Source organism: Papilio machaon, chromosome 9 (assembly GCF_912999745.1).
Source record: "Papilio machaon chromosome 9, ilPapMach1.1, whole genome shotgun sequence".
Lineage (NCBI taxonomy): Eukaryota > Metazoa > Arthropoda > Insecta > Lepidoptera > Papilionidae > Papilio > Papilio machaon.
In genome coordinates, this window is record NC_059994.1 from 2,056,032 (window position 1) to 2,078,340 (window position 22,309).

At 32.7% G+C, this 22,309-nt stretch overlaps 1 protein-coding gene across 1 annotated transcript in view; it reads right to left on the reverse strand.

The window, feature by feature from the left end:
• Positions 1-22,309, reverse strand: part of LOC106712880 (C3 and PZP-like alpha-2-macroglobulin domain-containing protein 8) — an 86,387-nt gene that overhangs the window by 58,383 nt on the left and 5,695 nt on the right. Inside the window, exons 2-3 of the mRNA XM_045679384.1 lie at positions 11,814-11,989; positions 299-484 (exon numbers count right to left, since the gene is read on the reverse strand). Of these exons, the coding sequence (XP_045535340.1) occupies positions 299-484; positions 11,814-11,989 (362 nt within the window). The remainder of the gene's footprint in view (positions 1-298; positions 485-11,813; positions 11,990-22,309) is intronic.

The following is a 22,309-nucleotide window of genomic DNA, read 5'->3' on the forward strand; positions in this document are numbered from 1 at the left end:
TGGCAGTAGTCGAACAAGTTCATAAACCCGTCCGCGCCGTTCGCAAACTTCCCTTCGATTATGTTTTACATGCATCGATATGTTTTTGAGTGAGATCGAACTCATCCCTATGTTTGTTAATCAACTACGATGTTCTAATATTAATTCTATTTCATTGCAGTAAAAAACCATAGCGCACTCGTAAGTTCACATATATTTTCTAATTAGCAGATAGATAGTTTTCGCTGTCATAACTATGACTTGTTTATTATTTTGCAGTTCAAATAATTGTGGCACATTAAGCAGTAATTGTACTTACTAGTTTCTCCAGGTCTATAATGATGTCGAGCCGGTCGTACAATAACATCTCTGACTGGCCCCAGAAGTCTGATGACGCTGTGACTCTTCGCTGTACATTCGTCGTTGCCCACACAACCCACAGTCGTATGAAGCGTACAATGTGTGGCCGGAGACGATGGTATCTTCAAAGAGATGATACCATATCCTGTAACAAACAAACCTATTATTTTTCTACAAAGGACAATAAAAGTGTCAAAAATCCCAGAGCGTATCAGCTCTAATAGATACCGAATTACTTCATTTCCGAACAAGTTCTCGAGTAAATAATATTTAAATAGAACTAGTGCGGTCCATTTAAATCCAACTAAGGCCTTGAGGGTCTTCGATATCGACAATAAAAGCATTTGGAGCACCTCCAAATGGAAAAGATGTCGGAGAAAATTCACAATCCGTACGCCAACTAAGCACTTAAATGAACCAGACACTATTAAAAGGTAAGAGTTATTTTTTCCCGCAAGTATCGAAATACATGACTTCAAAAATTTTAATGTGTAATTTTTTCGTTTTAATTATTAATCTTGAATTAAAAATAAAGAGAGTGAGAAATAAAGGCTCACCAATATTTATGCTACGAAACTTGATAAGAATATTTTAATGAAAACGTTTATAACCTTGGTGTAATAGAGGTAGAGTTGTACTTTAAGCTTATAATTTTATTAGTAATAACTTGCGACTAAAAATCAGAATCTATTCTGATTCTATTATTATTGAGTTTAAATAAAAATAATCAATCAAATCTTTCTTCTTTATAATATTACAACTAGCTGCTGCGCGCGAGTCCGTACCTGAGAAATTAAAAAAAAACATATTAAGTAGCCTACGTGTTCTTCTAGAATATAAACTACATCTGACATTTATGCCATTATCATACATCGAGAGCCATTATCATCCGCTGAGCCGTACTGGAGATACCTTTGAAGAAACATCCATCCATCCATACATCTAAAAATTGGCATTTCTAATATTAGTAAGAAATCACTTGACATGAAATATGACGATAACGTATGTATAACTCTTTCTATTATGTAATAATATAATGAGTAATTTTTACTGTAATCATTTCATATTACTGAACTTTTCTCGCACCATAAAAATCCTACATCACAGACGGACATAAATCACCATGGCATTTACTCCACTAACATTAATGTATTGTAAAAAACCTCGTCCCAGTGCAACATGAGGTAACCGAGAGCCGAACTTTCTCGTACAGGTCCCGCGTTAGTCACGAAACCTATTACGGAAAATGTCATTCAAACACTCTGTGTAACGTAAACCTTAGCGTATTCCCACATCGTGACATTCAAAGTTACAGTTGAGGGTTTACTTAAGCTCGGAAGTAACGGTATGTGATAGAAGGTTTGAATTACGTATTACAGTTGCCATTTGCATTTAAAAGGGTAGTTTTTATCATACTAATATTGTAAGGGAATATTTGGAATGAAAAAATAAATGTCTCACACTTGATAATGTCAATATACTGCCACTTTGAATCACCAGATCGACCTCATCTATAGGTATAGGGGTGAATAATGTTTTGAAAGACACACCGGACGATTATCAAGACAAGTTGTGTTCTATTTACAAGTTTTTATTACTATTTTTTATTTTTGGTGTATTTTTAGAATTAATTTTTATATTATTTAGCTGTTTTTTAGCTATTATGTTATATTTAATTTTAAAAAATTCCTCCCACGTAGGGTTGGCGACAGGCAGGCGGCCGGCCGTAAAAACTTAAGCCAAAACTTTAAGGTTCATAAAACCTTGTGTGCCGACCCTACGTAAGTGGGATAAGGCCAGGGAGATGATGATGATGATGATGATTGTAAGGGAATATTTGGATGGATATTTGTTTGAAGATATCTCAAGAACGGGTCAACAGATCTGGATGAAATTTGGCATTGATATAGAACATAGTCTGGAAGAACACATAGGCTACAAATTAAGTTTTTTTTAATTCCTCGCGAACGGGAATCGTGGTCGACAGCTAATATACCTTATAGTAAAAAAAAAAACATAGAAGACTATCCATAGAGTAAGTATAAGGTAGTAAAGAAAACTTGTTACAGTAAAACAAAGGAAAACTTAAACACAATCATTATAAGCATTGAATGAGAAATTCACTCCGAATTTCTTTACATACGAACCAACAGCTGCTTGAATTTTCGAGAACTTTGAAAGAGAACTCATTTGAATTTAGACTTACAAACAGAAGTATGAACAATGGCACACCTGGGCGACCAAAGTTCAACCACTTCTTTGTAATATCACGTTATTATTTTCCTTATTTTAAATTCTTCTTTACAAATTACGAACGTTTTTATGAAGGTTTAAAACCTTATAGCTTTAGAAGAAGCTTTAGAATATTAATAAAATATTTCTAATCTATAGTTTGCTATTGATCCTCTTTTAGGGTTGCCAGGTCTCCAGACCTACTAGCCGGACAGACCAGCCAGTTTGGTCGGACATTTGAGTAGAAAGGTCGGACACCCTATATTATTTAGGAACTTGTCTCAGTATTAATAGGTACACTCTCGTTTGGGATATGTAAAAATCTTAACGAAAGCCGGAAAACCGTTTATTTTGGCCGGACATGCAATTGAAAAGCCTACCTATGTCCGGCTTTATCCGGACACGGGTAACGCTATGTACGTTGATTACCAGTTTTTGGCGTTGTCCTTGTCTTAAAAGATATTATATGAAAATTGACATATAATAAGGGACAGGTAATTAATTCTCTAAACGCTTTGTCTTATTTGATAAAAAAATCCCGGTTTAAAACATATTGTTATATCTGTTTTATCAAAGATAAAGCGAGGTAAGAAAACATGTTTTATACAGAGATTTTAGTCTCCGAAACCAACGATTAGTTCTTCAAATCGATCTATCCCTCATCATTTCAGTTGTTACTTCGTTCTTAACAATGTCCCCTGTCACAAAATCTATTCATCTCCTTTTCAAATAAAACACACTTTTAGATAATGTAAAAATAACCATCGTCAGAAAAAAAGAATTCCACTTGTTTAAACGTCTAGCGACTACACTTGCAACAAAAGAAACGTACATTTCTATAGCTTGAGAAGATTCATGACCTATGAGCGGGGGAATTTTAAGCGCTTTTTATTGGAAACCCCGCGGCGGATCTTAACGTGTATTTTTCTTTCGTTTATTCCACTTGATACAGTCAAGTAGTTTGAAGTCATTTACAAGCAATTGATTTCTTAGCTGGGAAAAGTATTTTTATATTGTCCCTTTTACTTTTCACAGTAGGAGGTATTTCTCAAAGACTGTTGACTTGTTTATTTTATGCCGCTAATGCCGAGCGATTCGCTGTTTTTTATTAAAAGAGATGTACACAGTTTATGTTCCTATTTGCGTAAATAATGCAAAAGATGACATGATATGCGAAAATAATAATTTCTTGTCAAAAATTGCAACACAACTAACAGACAACAATAATACTTCGATTATTGGCTACTATATATTAAGGTACAAAAAGTTTGCTTATAAAATTTATGACCTGTTTTTTCCATAATGAAGAGACAATATTACGTCATTGTCTTCGTAAGATGAGACAATAACAGCATCTGAGTGTAGAATACAATTTCATAGCAGAAGGGAAAATGTAGGAACATGCGGCGCTTCTAATATTATTTTCCTTTCAAGATGTATTTTGTTGGTTTCATCTTACAGAGGTATTACCTCTCACAACCGCGCTTCGTTACCCCACGGTATATGACAAATGAAACTTTCTACATAAATATGTTACACGTTCGCTTATGCTTTTTAATCTTTAAAATTGTATAAATAAAATAACAAAAATAAATCATAACAACGTGCTTAACTAATTCAGACATATTCAAAAATTCTTAATACGTTTCATTTGTTAAAAAGGTATCAATTTTTGATTTAGGTAATTATTTGATAAATTATATTATATCGGTGTACTGGCAGTGTAAAATACATTTTAAAAATATACCAAATTAATAATTAATTTTGAACCTTAAATAATTTCTACTAATATTTTACTAGTAAAAATAATTTAAATGTTTATATTATACATGCGAACACCAGTGATTGTCAAACTTATTTCTTTCACCGCCCCCTTTGAAAATCAATTATATTTCAGAACGCCCCTAATTTTTATTCAGCCCTAAAACTTAAAAACCACAATTTCTTTGCTTTAATTAATTTCAATGCCCCCCATTTTTTGGGCCTATTATCGCCCCCTCCTAGGTTTCAAACTCCTCCAAGGGGGCGTTATCGTCCACTTTGGGAAACACTGTTTTAGATAGATGGATGGATAATTCGATGGTTGGATGGATGTTTTTCTGAAGGTATCTCAGAAACAGTTCAACAGATCTTAATGAAATTTGGCCCAGATGTAGATTATAGTCTGGAAGAACACATAGACTACTTATTACGTTTTTTTTTAATTCTGCGCGGTCGGAGTTTCAGGCGACAGATAGTTAAATTAATTCTGAATCTTTGCGATTTCCAAGTCATGTTTGTATAGGTCGATGAAATTAAAACAGTATCCTATGTAAATAGAACCCTTGCTTTTATTTGTATTTTATCTGAAATCGTGAACATGACCATCATTAAAACTAGTAAATATTTATTACGAGTTCCCCTGCGGCTGCTATTGGCAATTACTTTGATGTCAAACTGTCCGAATAAACATTGATTGACTAATCTATACTCGTATATATAAAAGAAAGTCGTGTTAGTTACACTATTTATAACTCAAGAACGGCTGAATCGATTTGACTGAAAATTGGTGGGCAGGTAGCTTAGAACCAGAAAACGGACATAGGATAATTTTTACCCCGTTTTCTATTTTTTTTATTCCGCGCGGACGGAGTCGCGGGTAAAAGCTAGTTATTAATAACAGTATCAGTAAACATATTCTGTTTAATTCGACAGTAAAATGACAAAGCAATTGAATATAGTTTACGATTGTTTGAACTTAGAGTAAATCCATTTCCTTGAGCAAAGTATGTTTGTTAAAGTCACTGAAGCTTGAAGGAATACAAGTGAATCAAGCGTGAATTCATGATCCTTTGCGCGAACTGCAGACTATTTGTGGAGTTTGCAAGCTAAATCGTAATACTAGCATAGCAGCAGAAATTGATAAAAATAATATATTTACCAGCAAATAGAAACATAAAAAATTTTCTTACGTCACTTCTATTTTTTATTTTATATCATAAGGTGGCAAACGAGCAAGCGGTCACCTGAGTCCATCTAAATAGCAATGCGATCGCTGCCCACAGACATCCGCAATTGCAGATGCGTTGCCTACCTTTAATCGACAGAGGAGGGGACGCACAGGAAGTGGAAATATCCTCTTCCTATATGTCCCCTCTTCCATTAAATCCACTTCCCTTTTCTTATAAGGGAAGGATGAGAAGGGAACGTGGTCTAAATCGATTGTAGTTACATTAAACATAGGAATATTTAAAAAAAAAATTTGCGTTTTCGACCAGACTGGTTGTTCACTAATTTTTGTAGCATTTTATTACTCGCACTATTTCATTGCGATAGAAAATTTCACTGCCTTATTTTTTTCTCTAATCCAAGAATAACTTGTAAGTTTTTAAGGAACTTAGAATTTCCTTTACTTTAATATGCAAGCAGCACTCGAGTTTAGTAAATTAGCGGCTCCAGCTGCTTCATTAAGCGACCGCAGAGAATGAATAGCTTCAATTTGAGCATTTTCAAGTCACCACTTGCATAATTATATTAGGTTCATTTGAACTCACGGCTAACAAAGTTTTCATAACATTATCAGTTGTTTTAACTACTTTTCTTGTTATATATTAATTAAAATCAATTTGCAAAACTTTCATCTTTCGGATATTGTGAAGAAAAACCCAACTGCTATCTAGATCTGAGGGTTCTGTTTTAAAAAGTCTTAACTATTTTACTAAAACATTAAAGAATCCTTAGTATAAAAGTGTTCTATAGAGACGATCGTGAAAATAAACTTTTCTCTTTTCATGCACGGACTTTCCTTGTACAGGTATATTGAAAACCTTTGAATACGAACTTTGCTTGTTTGCGTGTTGGAGTTCTGAGCCAATCCCTGCAAATTCCTGTACAATAAACTTTGCAGAACAAAATTCTCCATAACTAGCTGTCGTTTCGTCCTAGCAAAAGTTACGACGGCATACTAATAAATACTGATATATCTTACTGATATTATAAATGATAATTTATAGATGAATGGATGGATGGATGTTTGTTTGAAGGTACGGATTTCGCTTAAATTTAGCATAGAAAGAAAGAAAAAAAAAACAATTATTGTCACACAAAGAATATAAAATCAAAAAAGAAAAAAACACACATACAAGGCACAAACTTGGTACAATAGTGAGGCAAAAGGAAGCCAGCTCAGCAAAGTAGGGACAGACTAAACTGCCCCTGTGCATATATGTAGACCGTAGACTGAAAGAACACATAGGCTATTAATTACGTTTTTATTTTGACTCCGCGGAGACTGAATCGCGAGTGATAGCTAGTTATTTAATATAAGTTCAACATTTCTATCACTTGGATAGTAAAAAGTAGATAGCGAGCAACCGTAAATACTACATATTACAAATACTTATGTTTAGACTCGGTTTAAAAACATGAATTAAATTTTAAAACATTTTGACAGCTTCAATTCAGTATGAAATATTTACACTGCAAATTTATTTTAAAAGTAACGTAAACAAATACTAGTGCGAGTTAACATGAGTCCAGACAAATAGCGTAATTTACCAAAACGTTGTACAAAACTTGATCAAACAGAACTTTACTATACTCACGATGCAGACGAGATGACTGGATGTTTTTGACGAATAAAGTGCACTTTTGAACAAACATCAAGTTAGATTGAATTAAGATTGCTTATAAAAATGTTTTTGAAGTTATCTACTTAAATTTTAAAGTTTAAAAACTTATATCAGCATATTTCATGGCTTATATTATCCAGAATTTTTCAATATAAATATAATATCTATTGGTCATAGCTAGTTATTCATTCAGAAGTCAAAAAAAAATTTTTTTTTTTTTATAAGAGAAGGGGGCAAACGAGCAGCGGGAACACCAAGGTGTTCATCGACGCCCATGGACATCTGCAATACCAGAGGAATCGCAAATGCGTTGCCGGCTTTTGAGATGGTGATACGCTCGCTTCTTGAAGGACCCTAAGTCGTACTGGTTTGGAAATACCGCCGAGGACAGACCATTCCACAACGCGGCCGTGCGCGGCAAGAAATTTCGCGAGAACCGCACTGTTGATATTGAAAACTATTCTTTACTTGTAGCAAATACAGGCAAACTAACTCACCTTAGCGCAAAATTACATGACTTGAGATAAATCGTTCAATTTATCAGAGCACAATACATATGGAGACTTGAGGCGTGACTCTGAATGCGATACAGATGGAGTTGCAAGATAAATTATCAACAGTGTTCTTATTTGATTAACAATATGAATTTACACAATATGTTCTTAGATTGTATAAAAAAAATTATATATACTCAAATGTATAGTCAAAGAATTATATTTGCATTCCACTTAGAATCATACAGTAAACTGTTATTAAAAGAACAATCGAGCATTAGCTTCACAATATCGAAATTGCAATCATGATATTAGAGAGCTGAGGAGGAAATTAACGCTTTGAGCTATTAATACCCTAACGTGAACTAAATGTGACAAAAAAACTTTTTAAAGACATTTGATAGAAATATTGTGTGTTAGCTGATGAATATTTTTTTGTGACTGAGTAGTTACTGTTTGCCTTGAGGAGGCATTTACAGTTTCACCGGGCTTGAGGTGGCCGGGCGCAGATGGCGCTTAGCCTAAATCTCGTTTAAGAGTAACTAGGCTCGAGCGTTCCCTCAGGAGCCTCGGCTCGGGCTGTTACTTCATTACTATTACCGGATTGGGAATTTCCAATAAAATGTTTCACGTACTTTTAACTATTCCACTGATAAAATATTCGTACCAAAACATATTTCTATATCTTTTCTTTTTCAAGAAAATAAGAAGGATAGTGTTTTGTTTTTTGTAAAAGTGATGCGTGCGTGAAAACTCGAGTAACAACTAAAAAAGAATGTAAGCTTGAACACTTTCCTATCCGGGCAACAATCAAGCTTCATTAAGCCGTCTGCTATCTGCTGATGGGATTGCCAATCGCTTTGTGCTATTAACACTTTGATTTATCGAGTACTCGCGTAACGATTTTGTGAATTGATGTACGCGAACAGTCACCGATAAGATATGGAAATGTTCAGGAATATTGCATATCTTCACATTTTGCTTCATTTACTAATTCCTATTATCTATATATAATTATAATATTAACGTATCTGTACTTATGTAATTGCGTTGCTGAGAACAATGTACCATTTTTTTTAATTTTTGTCTGTCTGTCTGTGTCTGTTCGCAAGGCCGTTTTCTGGGTGTTCTCCTAAACGGCTCTACCGATTTTGAAGGATCTTGGACGGGATGGACGGCATTCATAGGCTATTTGTTTTTCAATTCTGCGCTGACGAAGTCACAGGTGACCGCTAGTTTGTATTAAAAAAGAACTGTGAAGGTTATTTTGTTGCCTTAATTAGTTTGTGGCAATAGAGGAAAAGAAAAAGGAGATACAAAAGCTTTAATGAAAATCTATGAAATGCTAGAATATAACTTACAAGTATAAATAAAAAAAAAATTAAAGAATATCAGTGCAAGGTTCATTAATGCAACATCAAAGGGGCAACAATAAAAGCAGAAAGCGCTTCGCGTCGCCGTCGCGTCGCCGAGACGAGACGGATGTTCTTCCGACAGTTCCTTGAAGCGGACAAACGCTCGCAGTGGACATCCAATGTATTAAGTAACGGAAGCTCTTGATTTGTTCACTTACTCATGTTGGACTGTTACTGACTCAAGCTCTCCGTTTCTTTTTGTTCTCTGAATTGAGACATTGAGACCATTATATTTTAAGTAGGATTATTGTTCATTGCAATGGTTTTTTGATCAGGATAACTCAATTTAAGATACTGTTTTAATCAGTTATAATGTAACTTAATTTTTAAACAGCAATCATTGATTTAACTAGGCAAAGGACATTGACTAATTATGACATTCCTATTCAATTAAGTTGTGGGATCGTTATTGAAAAAATACTTCAGTAAACTACCAAGAAAACACTTTTAATCTTTTTCAACATATCGTAACTTCACAGAACATCTTTTCTTAATCCAATCTGTCAAATGTCATCTGTCAGTCTACGTCATGGTCGGGATACAATTTTGCTATTTTAAACTTATAAAATCGTACTTGCTAATAAACTAAACATGTAAAATAATTGAAATTAAATCTACTTTTTCCCACATTTACTGCTGCTTTATTCGTTAAAGCTTTAACTGTTAGGTACACTTCAATGTATAAAAAATCAAATTATATTTATCAAATAACTTAATCCAAGTAAAAAATATCATCGAAATAAAAATAAATTGATAATACGAAATTCAGTCTAATCAAATCCATTTCCAATATCTCGAGATCCAAAAAGGCGGGGAGGTAATGGCTGAAAGTGATTACTAATTCCATCTCAAGGAAATCCGATTTGCTGCAGCACGCGGCTAACGAACCGAGCGTTCAGTGTCAACTGCGCATTGCCGAGCGCCGCGCCTCCTCGCCAATATTACCATTTACCGTCTTTGAAGGAAAAAAAAATGATTAATTATCTAAACTCCTGTATTACTTATTGCCACACTTATATTCTTCTACTAAGTACTACACTAAGGGAACGTTTAAGTAATCAATAAAATATATTTTGAAATGAAAAAAAATTGAGTATTTAGTATTGCGTACCGCAGGCCTAATTATTGCGAAGAGGTGGGAAGGAAAAGTGGATTTGATGGAGGAGGGAATGCATAAAAACATATATAACATTCAATTTTATAGCGTCTCCTCTACTGTCTATCAAAGGTAGGCAGTGCATTTCAAACACGGATGCCTATGGGCAGCAATCACTTCGCTATTTAATTTAAGTGGTCGTATACGTAAATGTAACCACAATGAATCAATAAATAGCACTTTTACAATATTAGATAAGTACAGAAGATTAGTAAAGTTGTGCTAAAACTTCACACGTTAAATACGTAAAAAATTAACGACTATAAAAGAGGAGACATAAAATTTATAGGAATATTGTTACCCTATGTAAAATTGTTCCCAAACGTGCTATATTGACGAATTTAATTGCTATGACATAAATCATCTTTAATTGTTAGGGCAGTCGGTAACATGAAACATAAAATAATATAATCAGGACAGAATAACAAATGACACGAGTTATGTCGTGTGGTCAAAAAAGGGCTTTTAAAAATATATTTTACTAGCTGTTGCCCGTGACCCCGTACGCGTGGTATTAAAAACAAACATAATAAGTAGCGTATGTGTTTTTCCAGACTTTGATCCACATCTATGGCAAATTTCATTTAAATTCGTTAAGCCGTTCTGGAGATACCTTCAAACTAACATCCATCCAAACATTCGCATTTATAATATTAGTAGGTTTTATTTTACAAGACAACTATACTATAAAAAGGTTACAAGCGAAATGAATTTTTTATTATACTTATCTCTAAATAAAACATGAGGAGACAATAAAGCATTATGTTACACTTTCAATTTCATCGGACATACATGCGTGGTTAAGATTAACTTATTCTAATGGTGTTTACGTAACTCACGCAATTTTGTAATGTAGTATGTATTCTAAACTATATAATTTGTATTTTATCTAATTTTTAGAAACGTAAAAATGTTGTCTTCTCTGGTAAATGAAAGTAAGACTTGAGTAATTGATATCAATTTGTATATAACAAAAACAGGGTTACAAATAAAGTAGTAAAACATAAATAAAACTCGTTTAGAATTATTGTTTGTTCCGTAATAAATTTCAACTTCGACATTGATTGAACGAGAAATTTAAATTACTTTGACGAATTGATTTATAAATCATTTCCGATTTGGTATAGTAAACTTTAAATGGTACGAACTACTAAGTAGATAAACATTGAATTTCGCCAAGTTTACCTTTGTTGGTATTACGAAACCCCAATAAAACTTTTCGAGTGCTGCTTACGGGGAATGAATACTGAGACGTATAAAGTTTCTTAGACGTTGCAAATGTCTTTGTGATTCGCTGAAACCACAACATAAAATGGTATATGTAGATACCCCAACTGTAATTTTACAGGTTGTTGAATTCTTCATTTGGTTTTTTTTTTTTGTAAAACAATACGATGAAGTATGAAGTTCTCTGAACACCCTGTACTAATTACCTAAAATCACAGTTTTACAATATTTTAAACATAAGGAAGAAGTGTTTTTTGTTTAAGAATTTTATAAGATTGTGTGTCAAACACATTGTATTATAAGAATAAATAAAGTATAAATATTAATGAAACCTGCTTACCGATGATCATCTGACTGGCAGTAGTGAGTAGCTTGATATCATTCTGTGCATCTTGAGTTTCAAGTCGTACGGTTACGTTCAATGGGTCCACAGTATCATCATTGCCGTGCAGAGTAACCAGCACTGCAGTCGTCTTCCCTGGCACTGCAACCTCAGGTGCCACTACTGAGAATCCTCTGTGGAAGAAAGAAATTGCGTTAAACATTTTGATCATTTCTCTGATCTATGGATATTCCTATGGAGATTTGCCTTCGGTGTATTTTTATCAGTCGTCATATCTGAATCCCACACAATCCTTCCATCATTTCGTCTTCGTAATGAAACGCTTAGTTTATGCTAAAATATTTGTCATTTAATCCATCTAGAAGTATATTATGTATATTTTTACACGCGAATTTATTGCTCTATTTATAAATATAAGAAGCTCTACAGGTTAATATGATATGTTCAAATTAAACAAATATTTATTTATGTTAGTGAAATAAAAACCACTTCAAGAATACGCGAGGTATAATAAAACTTTAGAAACGTGGAAAATGGTGCTTTAAACAGTGCACGAAATGACCAATGCAAATATTATTGTCTGAATGTACGTGAGCTGAGGAAAGAATATTGAAAAGCTTCGAAGTAAAGCAGCTGCAGTGCGACAAATCGTATGGACACGTTCCAATTATTGTATTTCCCTTCGTGTGTTCTGAATACTGAATTTTGTTTGAGGAAAGTTTTTGTCGATTTTCTTTGTAAACACAATCAAAGGAGCTGGATTTTTTTAGTGCACGACTTTGATTATGATCCGTATTCAAATTGCTATCCTTAAATCTAATAGCAATGCCACGTTTGCAAAACAACGAAGAGCGGCAGAGTTTTGGGGTCCAATTTGTAGTGATTTTGGATTATTATTTTTATTAAACTGCACATGAATGCTTTGTAATATAGGCTAACATCTTCTCCTAACCTGGGTGTAACGTATTCTTTGCCAGGAAATTATTTTCTAAAGAAAGCAAAGACACGGAAGAAACGGAACTCTGTCAAATTTGGTATAGATATAAGACAAAGTCTAGAAGAACACTTTTTACTCGATAATTTAGCACAGAGATAACATAGTCTCGAATAACATATGATATACTTTTCACCTTTCTTATGTCTGCGAAAACGAAGTCGCGGGTAAAAGTTAGTAAACACTAATATTTAACGATGAGTGTTAACTGCTGCTTACATAAATGATTCCTGGGGCAGTTCTTTCGTGTAGAAATTATGAGAGATATCTGTATAAAGGGACTGTTTTATCTTAGTGTGATAATAAACGAATTATTCATTTATAAATATAAAATTAAATATTAATATTAAATATTAATGTTTTTTTATAAATATTATATATGTTTGCTGTAACAATAATAATAATATAAGGTTCATAACATAAATCTGGCGTAGCAGTGAAGATTTCTGTAGCATCTGTTCAGTTCTCAAGATATTTGCCGACAATTTACCACGAAATACGTTACGCTCGTTCGGGATTGGACTGTTTGTTAGAATGAATTAGTGGTATCCATTTTCACGCAATTAGTCTTTAATGTAATTTCTTGGATTTATATTTATATATAAATATCCACATGGTAAAATCGTTTAGAGAGATGATACAGATGAATGTTTTATGTATTAATGTGCTGGAAAATAGTCGTTAAGAACATAATATATAAATGGACTATTTTGTCGTAGTTTTTTTTTTAAATAAAATTGTCAAAGTTCAATAAGACTATGATCTAGTCCTTATTCTCGGTGGTTGGCTCAAGAGGCACGCCTGGTACAGAGATGAAGTATTTAAAAAGTTCTTCCTTTATAACTATTGTATAAGGAATACTTGATGTTTTCGATAAATATTAACTTTAACATACGAAATATAAAATTCACGTAAATAATTAAAAAAAATATATACACTAGTCAGATCCCCCAATCTGCTATATGAAATGTCAAGAGATGAGTAACATATAATAAAGTATTACGAGGATTGGTTAGAGTCAGATTTTACTGCAAATGCGAATGTTTAAGATGGATGGATGTTTGTTTAACTATATTTCTTAAACACTTCAACAGATTTCAATGAAAGTTTGCATATATGTGGAGCAGATTCTGAAAGAACACATAGGCTACTTTTTTTAATCAACGCGGACGGATTCACGGTAATAAATAAGGACATTAAAATGACGTTTTCTGCTACCTTTGTGAAACTGGGTCTTGTAACTATCATGAAATAATATTAGATCAGTATTAATACTCTATTGGCAAAAACAAGCAAGAAAACGTCAAGTGCTTGCGATATCATTGTTATAGTTGCACAGTCGACAGTTCTCTGGATACCAACCAATAAAATGGAAAAACAAATCGCTTCTTGCAACCGTACGATACGGGAAAAATTGACGTATCCCTCGAAATGGAAACAAAGAATAAACATTTATATTATTTGTATAAAATTTTAATGTTTTTTTGTATAAAAAGTTAACGATGGTTTTATGTTAAATTCCAAGAGTCTTTTCAATACTACTATTGTAGAGAAACTACGAGTATACTCCTTAGAAATTAAAAATACCTTTAATATGTAAGTGTATATTTTTTATCCAAATACTTAGTACGAATATATGTAATAAATGTAAATATATATTGACAATCACTATCATATTGTCATTGTTAATTATTTTAAAATGAGTATGAGATTTTTGATATACTTTACGCCCGATAGGGGGCGCTGTACACATTTTAATACAATTTTTTTCAATAATGATACAATGGCGATATTCGTACTAGGCTCACATAGAACGACATGTGTATTTGTATGTGTACTGGGATTCAATGGAAAGGAGAAATTGAACAGACATTTCACTGGCTGACAACATCATTGTCTATAGATTTATTTCGAAACGTTTTAGTTTTTAATTTTACGATAAAAACATCTCTGAATTTAAAGAGTCTGTGATAATAGCGTTATAGAGGTAAAACTATTTAGATAAGTTTGTTATTTCTCATATTCTTTGAAATCGAATATAAACATTAATATTCCGACTTTTTTCTCTGTATATTATTTATCCTACAACAAATATTTTCAATATCTTTTATATTAATATTTTTCCTTGTAAGACAAATAGCTGTTCGTCTCTATTTGATAAGGGTTGCGTAGTCTATACGTTTGACATATTTCATTATTATTATATCTACAATATTATTCATATTTACAAGATCGTTACCTTTTGTGTACGAATATAGATTTTTATCTTTTAAATGCCAATACACCTCTTTATTGAAAGATATTATATAAGTATACAAATATATTTTCTATTCAGTATTTTTGATTGAACAAATAAATTCGATAGAAAAACAACAAAACGTCGATTCTAGAAAATTCCATATGACGCGTTACTAAAAGTAACAAAGAGAAACTTTTTATTCATTTTAAACTAGCTTTTACTCGCGACTCCGTCCGCGTGGAATAAAAAAATAAATAAATAGAAAACGGGGTAAAAATTATCCTATGTCCGTTTCCTGGTTCTAAGCTACCTGCCCACCAATTTTCAGTCAAATCGATTCAGCCGTTCTTGAGTTATAAATAGTGTAACTAACACGACTTTCTTTTATATATATAGATAGATTCTCATAAGGAAAGCTAAAACTAGTAAAAATCGTTATTTTTTTCAATATTTGCAGCAATGAAAATTATATGTATATAAATTGATGTATATGACCAGTTATATAAAAGCTATTATATGGAGAGTAAATTTATAAACGCTTTTTTCACGTTGAATACTTTTAGTTGGGTGCAGAAATCGAGCGCTACAGCTCACTCCGTTGTATCAAAGTGCACAATAAATTCACGGTTATAGCTCGGATGTATGAACTAACGATAGCTTGTATCGCGATAAAATCTATTATTCAAGCTATTAAATTGTGAAGCATCTATAGCTTTATGTCTACATATTATTTAACGTTCGCAATTTCGTATAAATTTAAAACGATGGTTACATAATTTTAAAGTCTATTGAACTTTAATTTCAAATAAACGATGAATAATTTATTATGTAAATTATAATTGTATCGCAGGCACGTAATTTAATTCTAAAAATATTTTTAAAACTTCTTTTGAAAATATGAATTTGTCACCCCATAGGTCATAGTCTATCACGCTTGCCCACGCTACATCACGAAAGGAAAACTTTTTTAACCGTCAAATAGATGTACATATGTAAATCGAAATTCGAAAAACAAGTTGGTACATGGCGTGATTCGAACCAAGGACCTTAACTTGGGGTTGGCTCCGACCCTGCAGTGTGGACGTATACAGAGCTGGTGATGCTGATGATAAATTCATTACTACTAAAGTAAAAGATTAGCGTTTTTTTACGTAAATAGTAAGACTCATTTGAAAAATTTTAAAGTTCTCAAGCACTAGTCGCTAAGTTAGTATAATTAAGTAGATGACTTTGGAAAATAATCGACTTGTCTAAGTCCCGTCGTCGGCGCGATGTCGACTATTGAATTTTGTTGGGCCGGATGGCAATGATTAATTAATTCCTCTAGCCTTCCTTATTGTTGGCGTTTACTTTATTGAATCAGGATAAAAGTAACGAAATTTAATATGTTTCAAGGCTTTTCCGGTACTTCCAAAGTGTATTTTCAGTATATGAAGTTTAAAAGGAAGAAGATAATAAATCAAAATGACTAACTTATACGTGAGTATTTAGCCGTTCCTATATAAGTTAATGACAATGTCTCACGAACGTTTGAATTATTTAATCAAAATGACCTTCATCATTGATGAAAAACAGCTGAACTCAATAAATAATCTATTCTAAACCCGAGATGGACTTCATTAGTAAAAATCTGTTTAGTTATTATACTCGTATCTTGGAATTCCTCTCGTTCGTACGAAAAGTAGCCTTAAGAAAGCCTTTGATTATATAATATTGCCTAGCGAAATGTAATAAAGAAGGTTGTTTTTCCTTTCATTCGTAGTGGAACTTGAAAAAATCACATCAACACGTTTCAATTAATGTATTTCCCCTTTCGTGGACCGAATACTGAATTTTGTTTGACAGGAAACGTTCGTGCTACTTGATGTTTGAACACAATCCGCGGCGCCGCGCAGGCGAGCGTCGGATGTTTGGTGACGTACTCTGCTTTTGTTTGCGCACTGAAATCCTCACTATGAACAGGAGTAATCTTCATTAGAAATTCTTTGATAGATTTCATTTAATTATTTAAAAAACACGCTGTATTTAATGTTCACTAAGGAGAATAATTACTTTCTCGGGTTTTTATGTTGTCGTTATCGCAGGCCAAGTCCATTTTTGGACCGCTGCACTACTATGGTTCGGGGGCAATGCAATAGTGGGTCGACGCTCACCGCACACAGCAGGAGTTTTTGGATCTGTGTACCTTCCCACATTTTACTTTCGGTACGTTCCTTGGAGAGGGTTTTAGTAGGTCAAATCTCACATAACCCTGTGTTCTCTGAATTTGAACTTTATGCTGTAATGCGGTTCGAATCCTTTCTCAAAGTGTCACTAGGCTCTGAACTCAGTCTGATACTTAGAGTTTTCAATAAAAACCTTTTTAATTTTTCGTTTAAAATATCTTTTTCTTAATAAATCTCATTGGTGTACAAAACAAATATATTTGCAAATGTATCAAAGTTTTCCAGTAGCATGTATTGAGTAATAGGTTTGCTTGGGATGGGAACCGGAAAAGTGTGAGGCACGTGACTTCATTGTTGTGGCTCAACACTTGACAGGGATCGACTATGATACTGATGCATAGGAATGGAAAATAAAGGATAAAGGATATAGGAATAAAAAATGGAGGAATTCCATTTATATTATAGCAACAGAGTGTTTAGGATATATATATATATATATATATATATATATATATATATATATATATATATTTCTATTTGTGAGGACCTATTATTGGCTATGTTTGTATTAATTACTGTCTTACCTACTTTGTTAAATTGGCTGTTGGTCTTCCTAGAAATAAATAAATAAATAAATAAATAAATTTGTTTAGGAATTTATTTAGTTTTTCTTTATCAAGTAAAAAAGTGAAAACGAAAACAAATCCACAAGTGTAATGTAAAAATTCAATATTAAGTTTTAAAGGTAAACAAAAAAGTAAATTTAAAAGCAAAAAACTGGCGTCAAAAGGTATTAAAGAGCAAAATGAATTCTTTTTCAATATTCCAACTAAATATCTAAAGACAAAGTGACCTTATTTTTTGAACAACGTTATTCTGAAAATTTAATAAAAAAGCTATTATTTTTATTAGCATTTTCCGAAACTTACAACGATTTATATTTTTAATTTAATAAGTCAGCTACAAACCTTTATTTTTGACTGAGTCCGAGCTTAAAAGAAATTAACTTTCACCTTTGTTTATCGGAGTTATTAACATAACAAAAGAGTTTGCCTATTCAATTATACGACCTTCGAATTTCAAACATTTCATAAATGACTACACCAAAATAAGCTCCTGAGGATACCCGACTAACAATGAAATAATATTACGAAGGCACTTTTGAATACCCCCCTTTAACGCCCAAAGCTTTTATAACAGTTGCCAAGTTACTTCAATTAAATAGATGACTTTCGAAAATAAATCGAGTTTTCTAAGTCCTGTTCGAGTGATGTTGAGTAGTGAATTTTATTAGGGAAAAGGGGGAAATGATTAATTAATAACACGCGAGACAATTAATAAAGCTCGCTAAAGCTCCGCGTATCGCTTATTATGTAAACCGATTTATGTCGCTTTTGATTAAATGTAACATGTGATTAATGAGCTTTGTGATAATCTGATTAACACATTAACCTTTATTTAGTAAAAACATAGATAATATAATACAAAAAAAAAAACTTGAGAGGTATCAAGGGACACCCGGATGGAACGAAGTTCCTTTCGATTAATTAGTGAAGGAACCAATGTTTATTCTATGAATAAAAAACTTAAGTCTTCACAAGAAGTACATTTTATTTCTATGAATTTTCGTTATAAATTGTCACGTCGTTGCCATGGTGAAGTAGCGCTCATTCGTCGTTAACATACTTACTATAGCAAAAAGTGTCGTGACAACTTTTCGTAAGATTTTTTTCCGTCTAGCCCCCTTTCACAACGCGCGATAAGGAACTTCGTTCCAACTAGTTGTCGCCCGAGATTCCGTCCTAGCGCAATAAAAAAACTTAATTAGTAGTCTATGTGTTCTTACAAAGTTCTATATACACGCCAAATTTCATCCAAAACCGGTAGAGCTGGAGATACCTTGTAACAAACATCCATTCACTCAAACATTCGTATTTATAATATAAGTAACCCTTCCACCTTCATTTTCCACTACCAAAAGGCTAGGCTCAACAAAACAGTTAGCATTACCGCTCTATATTTAAAAATGTGTTCTCAAAAAACGTTTACCTGAATCGCGATGCTCAGTTTACCAAAATAAATATTTTGCTGAAAACATTGAGTTAATATTTGACAGGTAGTTAAAATTCGATACACATGTTTGCGACTCACCCAGTACTATATATTTTTGAATTTCGAATCGGATAAAAGTTGAAATATGTAACGTTATCTACGAGTATAACATACAAATACTGCATGGAGAAAAACATTTGTAAGTTTCTTATTTTTAACAATGAATTTTAAATAGTTTTTAAATATTTTGTATTGCGTATTCTCTTTTCTGATATGAATAAAACTTTTTCAAATATTTTCAAATTAATATCAAATTGCTTAGACCAATAGTATTTTCTCGAAGATACATAGGTTAAGATATATTTGTCTGAATGTGATGAATTGACTCGTATCTACGTAGCTGCCAACAAAACGACTCAAGTAAGTCTCCAATCTAATTCTGCAAATTACAAATGTCACAAAAGCTACTGACGATTTATTTTTAACTCTTGATTCATTTGAAGAAAACGATGATATTCGTAAGAATGTGCAAATAAGTTATTCAATTGGTTATTGATAAACTAAAGTTAAACTACTTGTTTGCTTTTTTCTTGTAAACGGTGAAATTAAAGAACTTTCTACGAAATTGTAGCATTAAATGGAAGTCATTTTGCTAGTTTGTAACTCATTTTAGATTACCTTCTTTTCCTCCTAAATTTGGAAAGTTAAAGAGTATTTGATAGGTATTGGCTGAATAAAAAACATCTTAATTCTTTTCTATCCATTCCTATGTTAATGAAAATGCATACTGAAACTAAGTCGTGGATATCTTGATCTTAATACGTAAGTATAATCACATATATATAAAACTAGCTCGTGACGTTGTTCGCGCGGCTTTAAAAAAAAGATGTATCAAGTAGCCTATGTGCAATCCCAGACTATGTTCTACATCTGTAGCAAATGTCATCAAGATTCGTTGAGCCGTTCCGAAGATACCTTTAAACAAACATCCATTCATCCATCCATACATCTAAATATTTGCATCTATATATAAAAGAAAGTCGTGTTAGTTACACTATTTATAACTCAAGATCGGTCGAACTGATTTAGCTGAAAATTGATGGGGAGGTAACTTAGAACTAGGAGACGGACATAGGAACTTTTTTATCATGTGTTTTTTTTATTCCGCGCAGACGGAGTCGCGGGTAAAAGCTAGTTTATAATATTAGTAAGATTAAAGATTTAAACTTACCACATGTGTCACGTAATCATTCACGCGTGATCTTACCCGTATCACCGTTGGAGTATCATTTGTTAAAGTTCCCAAGCGTTTGTTACGAAATTTAACCGCAAATTACGTTCGAGGTTATCTAAGATTGGACTGGAACAGATTTACCTCATAAATTTTCTACTTGATAATTTAAATTGTTTGTAGTTCAAAGAATAATATTAAATTCATGAGAGACTATAGAACTAAAAAATATTTTTTAAATATTATGAGTGTTGGAATAACTACCATACCCAGAGTTGTTATAATTACTTAAACAGTCGAGTGGTATATATTTTTCATCGATATACACTAAGGGACTTTCTCTCTCTTTCTCTCTGAGTGTGGTTGTATAAGGCTGTACTAAGGTTTTAGGTTTACTTTGGTCTAGTAATTACGGGTGCAAAATCTCATCCCCAAATACCATTATTCTCGACTTAGCTTATCCTATATTTTTGAACAGCGTGACTGAAGACTTGCCCGCGGCTCATTACGTCTTAATGAATTATTCACGATCCAGCGACGACCCCTCTCCCTCGTACACTCCCCTTTTTTATCTAGTCGCCTTAATCCACCGGCTTTTGATAAAATTCCAAGGCTACAACAATTTTTTTTAGGGAGAATGTTTTTAATTACAAATAAATAAGCTGTAAAAATCTCTTAACAGCTTACTTCCGTGGTATGAAGAGATTATAATAGCTTTGGTTTTCAATATATTTAGTCAAATTTAATAATTTCAGAGCTTTTTTGTGAAATTCAAGGAAAGTTTAGGAAAAGTTAGTTAATTCTTTTTACTAAACGTGTGGTACTTGCAGCAATTTTAGATTTTTTTTGGGAATTTTTTAAACCAAAATTTAACTTATTTCAAAGTAGTCAATAACCACGACTTCGTTTCTGTGTTAAAATGAAACGTTTTCAACAAACACTATTTTAAGTATTCAGTCCACATCATGTGGAATACAATAATTCGTACGTGTCCACCCGATTTGTCGCACTGCAGCTGCTTTCGTTGAGAGTCAATTTTTCAATATTCCTCATACGTATAGGATCGTATAGGCCAATACATTACGTGTCGATCAACAATCCTTTTCAAACAGTATCGTAATAATATCATTTATCTTTCAATATTGTAAACTGATAAAAAAATAAATCATTTTATTGAGAATAGTGCCTTTCGTGAATTGAATATTGACATATGAATTAGGCGAGAATAACAAAGACATTCCGTGGCTCTACAATTCTTTTGTTTTAAAAAGGCATTGAACTTATTAGGAATAGTACTCAAAGAAGACATTCAAAAGATCAAACTGCATTAATACTACGTACATATAATTGTGATAATACTAATTGCATAAATTCATAGCCGTAAATATAGATAAAAGGAATTAGAGGATAAGGCCTCGGGGATTCAGCTGAAATCGTAGCAGCAAGAATAGTAATTAAAATGTTTCCTTTTTGAATGTAGTCAAGTTTCAAAAAAAAACTAAAGGAATCTTCAGACTGTAGTCGTAAATCTTTTTGGTTCCTTTTCCTTTTAGAATTTTTATTTTTAATTTTATTAAAATTCGTGAATTTTACTTAACTAAGATGGAGGATTTATTTCAAACATTACTTTTCAGTTATAAATATGTAGGTTCTTGTAAACCACAGCACTTAACAAAACTGACTACAATAAAAGTAGCTTTTTAGCCGACTTCAAAAAGAAGGAGGTTATCAATTCGACTGAATTTTTTTTTTTTTTTTTATGTGTGTTACCGCGAATCTCCGTCCCTGGTGGTCCGATTTTGATAAAAATTA